This window comes from Syngnathus typhle, linkage group LG12 (genome assembly GCF_033458585.1).
Source record: "Syngnathus typhle isolate RoL2023-S1 ecotype Sweden linkage group LG12, RoL_Styp_1.0, whole genome shotgun sequence".
Classification (NCBI taxonomy): Eukaryota; Metazoa; Chordata; class Actinopteri; order Syngnathiformes; family Syngnathidae; genus Syngnathus; species Syngnathus typhle.
The window spans coordinates 4,994,055-5,000,054 of NC_083749.1; the positions used below are offsets into that span (position 1 = coordinate 4,994,055).

General features: G+C 44.1%; 1 protein-coding gene across 5 annotated transcripts in view; it reads left to right on the plus strand.

The window, feature by feature from the left end:
* The window catches only part of unc5cb (unc-5 netrin receptor Cb), a 111,552-nt gene extending 105,923 nt beyond the window's left edge, over window positions 1-5,629 (plus strand). For all 5 annotated transcript variants that reach the window (XM_061294028.1, XM_061294029.1, XM_061294030.1 and 2 more), the window contains 7 exons: window positions 859-946; window positions 1,018-1,189; window positions 3,059-3,292; window positions 3,564-3,713; window positions 3,835-3,999; window positions 4,099-4,277; window positions 4,696-5,629. In XM_061294028.1, coding sequence (XP_061150012.1) covers window positions 859-946; window positions 1,018-1,189; window positions 3,059-3,292; window positions 3,564-3,713; window positions 3,835-3,999; window positions 4,099-4,277; window positions 4,696-4,855 — 1,148 coding nt within the window. In that variant the 3' untranslated portion in view covers window positions 4,856-5,629. The remainder of the gene's footprint in view (window positions 1-858; window positions 947-1,017; window positions 1,190-3,058; window positions 3,293-3,563; window positions 3,714-3,834; window positions 4,000-4,098; window positions 4,278-4,695) is intronic.
* The last annotated feature ends 371 nt before the right edge of the window (window positions 5,630-6,000 follow it).

A 6,000-nucleotide genomic window follows, 5' to 3' on the forward strand; every position in this document is an offset into this window, starting at 1 on the left:
ATTAAAGGATACAGCGTCTCCTCCGGTTTCTCAGCGCTTCATTTTGATTCCTGCTAAATTGTTCTCAGCTGTATTTTGGAAAAGTCGTCTTGTCGTGTTACACAAAGGTTGGAAGACTTTGGACTTTGATCTGTTCACATGCCAAAGTCAGGGAGCTTCAAACTGAGGCCTCCGGATCCCCTCAGGGTTCACAAATTATAGCTAGGGTCCACAGAATCTATTTTTTTATTTTTTTAACTGACTGTATATTTTGGTTAATGCTGTAATATTACGAGTCTTTGGGAGGAAAAAAAAATCTGTAATTTTGCAAACCCCTAAATGAAATATGATGGAGGAGAACTGTGAGTAAGAAAAGAAAATAAGCCTTTAAAAAGTTTCTTGCAATGAGGTCCCAATGGCTGAGTTGTGATTACTTTGCCGGCCAGGAAGAGAAGCCAATTTGTCACCCCCCCCCCCCCCCCTTTTTTTTTTTTTGTTGAAAAGTTCACTTCAAGGACATGAAGAAATCAATGCGCTATCCAACACAGACGTGTGTGTTTGTGCGCGCACGAGGGAATCCTTTCAAAGACCTTTTTGACAGCAATATGAGAATCGTATGACAAGAGGGAGAGCTCATTGATTTTCTAATGAAATGTCACCTCCCTTCCCCATTCCTATATGGGCAAGTACATCCAAGCAGGATCTTTCTTTTCCATTTTCTTCACATTATTGTCAATTTGTGGCTCCCAGGTACTATGGCGTTTTCTTCAGATTGCAAAATGTACTTCCAAGAATGAATGTCACCCACAGAATTCAAAATCCACTAATCTCCCCTCACTCCCCCCAATTAATATTTTGATTTTGTTTTCTTTCTTCCAGGTGTGAGTCTGCTTATCCCAGCAGGAGCCATCCCGCAGGGTCGCGTGTATGAAATGTACGTGACTGTCCAGAGGAAGGAAAGCTTGAGGTAGGAAGGAAGCAGGAAGTCGTCACACAACACAGGCTTTGAGTGCCTCAAATGCTAACCATACCCTCCAGGCCCTCGGTGGAAGACGGGCAAGCGGTTTTGAGCCCTGTGGTGAGCTGCGGTCCGCCGGGCGGCCTGTTGACGCGCCCCCTGGTGCTCACCATGCATCATTGCGCCGTGTCAGACGGCCAACAAGACTGGTTGATCCAGCTCAAGAGCCAGTCGCCGCAGAACACATGGGAGGTAAGGCAGAGGACAAAGTCTAGTCCAGCATTCATTTCAATTTTGCTTGACGTATTTTATAACAAACATTTCTCCAAGTCGCCACCTCCCCCATCTGCAGTTGAGAAGTTACTCTTTTCTGCATATACCGCTCGCTAACTTTGACCCTATTTTGGAACAATTAAAAGATGAAATAGCTTTCATCAGTCTTTCCTGTGCATGAATGGTGTCCTTGCACCTTTAAGAACACATCGGTTTGTGTTTGTGTGCGTGGGAGCCATTTTGTGTGCATTTTATTTTGCCGTCTGCCTGCAGGCCGTGTCTTTAACATTGCTGCCGGCGGCTGAGGTGTGTTGTCAAGGGCAGCGCTGATGCCGTTTTGAATATATCCCCTCCGCGCTTCTTTTGTGACACACTCACACAAACACACGCGTGTTTGCAGAGGACATGGCCTTAAACACCTTTCAAAGAAATTGGCAACTTGAATCCAAATCCTGCTTGCTATTGACTGAAAAGGTTTATAGATTTCCGCAAATATTTCAAGGTGAACAAGCTGTTTATTGCAACTCCAGGTTGAAATTTACAATCCAAACCATTTTTTTGGCGGGCCGCATTGTAGTCATAACTTCTTTCGGAAGGCCATTATGACTGTCAACCCAAATAAATGTATGAGCACCTCATATTATATACAGTAAAAGCTACAAAACAAACTGACAAATAACTCGTTTTCAAATCAGACGAATAAAAACTGGTCAAATATTTTAAAAAAAGATAGCATTAAAAATGAAGACAATTCTAGTTGCAAATTCTTGAAACCCTAACCATAGCTTTCAATCCATGTTTGAAACCCTATTCCTAGCTTTAAACCCTACTCTAGTATGAGAGGGTCGGTAATTGGATTTCCATTCATTTCATTATGGCTGATTAACAAGGAACCTGGAACTTTTTAGTATGGCACAAAGGACCATAAACTAACTGTCCGGCCTTTGCGATTGACGGTATTGCTTGTGTCAGCTCGCTATTGAAGTGCGTCTCGCGTCGTGCTCAAGTCATTTGCCAATACGGTGGCCGCCGTGTGAGTTTATGGCCGCGCCGGAGCGCCTTTGTCAGAGATGAATTACTCGGAGGCAGCCAGTATTCTTAAAGAAGTCATAACCATTGATCAAATCTCGGACCTGTCGGAAATGCAGATGCTACAGTCCGATGCGGTGCCAAGGTTTTTACTTTATGAGCTCTTTTTTTTCCCATTGAAAGATGAGGCGTCGTGAAATATTGCTGAATTGAATGGATTGTCTGTCAAAAAGTGTGTTTGTCAAACGGACTCACTCCGCGGGAGAGGCAATTTGTGAATCCAAATGATATACTGGCATTTAATACTTTGAATATTTTTTCATGATTTGCTTTTTAATTCGTTTCCACCTGCCTGTTGAAAACACACATAGAAAATGAAGTCAAAGGGAACTTTGGTGTCTTTTTTACTCTTCCTGCAGCTCAAATGAACGACCCTGTTCGGCATCCCAGAACATTTTAAGAGCCCAATGATTGTCGCTTAAACGGGCTGGCTCACAATCGAATCTTTCCATTTCTCCTCAGTCTCTGGTAATAGTCTGATTTAATGCCGCGTTGCTGCTCGCATGGATTTTACCGAGAGAGAGATCAAGACAAAGCATGGACAAATAAGCACTTCTTTTATTAAAAGACACTCCGGGTGAGGTTTAAATATGCTCAGCTTTTATAGACATCATCAACATGTCAATTGTGAACATTGTGCGGCTGTCTCGCTGAGCTAAAAGAGTACTTGGCCAGGAGTTGACTACTTGGATTAAATCTAGCAGGAGAGGAAAACTCGCAGCTCCTGATTGTGACTGACACTTGTCCTCTCTTTGGCAGGATGTGGTGGTGGTGGGCGAGGAGAACTTCACCACGCCGTGCTACGTCCAGATGGACGACGAGGCGTGCCACATCCTGACCGAGACTCTGGGCACGTACTGCCTGGTGGGTCAGTCGCTCAGCGCGGCCACCACCAAGCGCCTCAAGCTGGCCATCTTCGGCCCGCTCACGTGCCCCGCCACCGAGTACCACATTCGGGTCTACTGCCTGGACGACACGCAGGACGCGCTTAAGGTGTGTTTGTCTCGAAAGAGTTGTTTCAGTCACTTTTTTTAAGTCAACAGTGGTGTCCTCTCAAGGCTCAATCTTAGGCCCATTTCTTTTTTTATATCAACATACTGCTATTGGGTGATGTCATCGAAAGAACCGGCATAAATGTCCGTCGTCTTTTTGATGATACCGTATGTTGCCATATCTCCTGATGACATGGGGTCAATCCATTTCTTTCCAAGTTGTATTTGATGAAACACTAATTGATCTTGTGTGTGTATTTGTGTCATTTTAGGAAGTTCTCCAAATGGAGAAGCAAATGGGCGGCAAGTTGTTGGATGAACCAAAGACGCTCAACTTCAGCGACAGCACACACAACCTGAGACTTTCCATTCACGACGTTCCTCACACGCTGTGGAAAAGCAAGCTGCTGGCCAAGTACCAGGTGCAAACAAAATCTTTTCGATGTGTTTTTCCTAATAGGATGTATGAAAAAGTATTCCAGGCTTGTATGTTGACAAATGCCTCCTGAGAGCTTGGCAACAAATTTTCAACATCATTTGCAGGAGCTCTGTTTCCAGCAAGTGTGGGACGGCTCCCAGAGGAACCTCCACTGCTGTTTCACTCTGGAGCGCTTCTCCACCGCGACTGTGGACCTGACGTGCAAAATTTGCGTGCGCCAAGTGGAGGGGGAAGGTCAGATCTTTCAGCTGGACACCACGCTGTCTGAGGTAGGCATCACACTTTTTACATACGTAGTTCTTTTCTTTTAATTTGACAGTGGACACTTGTATTGAAGCCACATTTGCATCCCACGTTGTGCCTCGCAGGACTCGCAAAGCATCGACACATCCCTGCTGGACCCGGCCAGCAACATCACCACGCTGGTGGGACCCAACGCCTTCCGCATCCCCGTCTCCATCCGCCAGAAGCTGTGCGGCAGCCTGGACGCGCCGCAGACCCGCGGCAACGACTGGAGGATGCTGGCCCACAAGCTTAACCTCGACAGGTGCCTGTGACAAATAATTTATGCATAACATATATACTATATATGTAAAGCATTAACCTACCTTATGTTCCAGGCTACATATTAAGTAAAATATGTGAAACGTTCAAGAGAAAAAAACAAATCAGATTTCAGTGGTCATCAGTTGGAGCATTTGATGACCCATAAGCGAGAGGCTTTTCATTGAATCAAAAAGTGCCAGGGTCCGCAGCACAGTGGGGGTGGCATGGCTTATCACAAGCAGCAGCTGCAAAGCGATGACACCCTGACGTGGACACGCTTCTTGTTCAAAAATGGAACAGCACATCACTATTTTGATGAATAAAGGCTGTGTCCATTTTACGCTAACCACTGAGAAAGTCTGTTTCCAATTTGTCATGCAGCAATCCACATTGACTTTTTTTTGGCTTGTCGTCTTCAGGTATCTGAACTACTTTGCCACCAAGTCCAGCCCGACGGGGGTCATCCTGGACCTGTGGGAGGCGCAGCACTTTCCCGACGGCAACCTCAGCCGCCTGGCCCAAGTCCTGGAGGAGATGGGACGCCACGACAGCCTCCTCCCCGCCGGCAACGAGCACTGACGTCATCAAGGCACTTGTTCCTTCGTGTTATTTATGGCATCCGTCGTCATGGAAACAGGCCTCCACTTATTCACAGGAAACAATCCCGCGACGGATGTTGAGGAAGCATCTCGGTGTATGGTCGCCATGGCAACGAGTTAAACGGACTCATGTTCTGTGATAGTGTAGTATTTAATATGAATAATAATCCCATATATGCTTTTGTTTTTGAAATAAGCGCCAGTGTTGTCTTACACTACTTTGGGCGGTTTTCTATAATTATTGTTTGCCGTCTTGCATCCCACCATTTGGTTAAAGAGGGTTGATAATGTGGATTTGTTTTTCATATGACTGTTTGTACGTTGTGATAAAGGAGATGCTAAGGAGAAGTAATTATGTCAAAGAAAGATCTATTTTTCTAGGACCAAATGTTAACAGTACAGTTGCTTTTTGCCAAATAATTGACACATGTGCAAGGCTCACTTTAGAAAGTGAGAATGCTATTCAAATGAATGATTGTCGCATTAGTAATATTTGTGAATGCATTTTTTTGTAAAGCAGTCTATGCAAACTTTCTTTTCCCATGTATTACAGGTCCTTGTGGGGATAGCAGTTTTTTTTTTTTTATCTTATTAATTTGTCGTGCGGCTTCGTGATGCTAGCGTGTGTTATGTACAAGCGTGGCTCCTTATCCGGCGTGCCACTCATCCGGTAAAGCAATTGTATAAAGTGTAAGAAATGTAATTTTTAAGACTAATAATAAATTATATTTATATGCAACGCTGACAAAAATCACACACTGCAGTCGTATTGTTTTGCAATTAATTTAATTCAAGTGATATTTATCCATAAACAATGATCTTACTGAGGTCTCTGAACATTGTGTTCTTAGGCTACACCAGTGCTTCTCAAATAGTGGGGCCAATCAATCAGCCAGTTGGCTTTCTTTATTTAATATCTGATATCAGACAAAACCAAATTGTGAATCAGTCACCTAGGCTATAGCAGAACAAACAATCCACGGTCTTCAGATGCCACGCTGTCGCCATCTCGTGGTCTGCTAGTGAAATGCTTTTGCTGTTTTTTTTCCCTCTCAATTAAAACAAATCAATCAGCCAGTTGGTTTTCTATATTTAATATCTGATATCAGACAAAACCAAATTGTG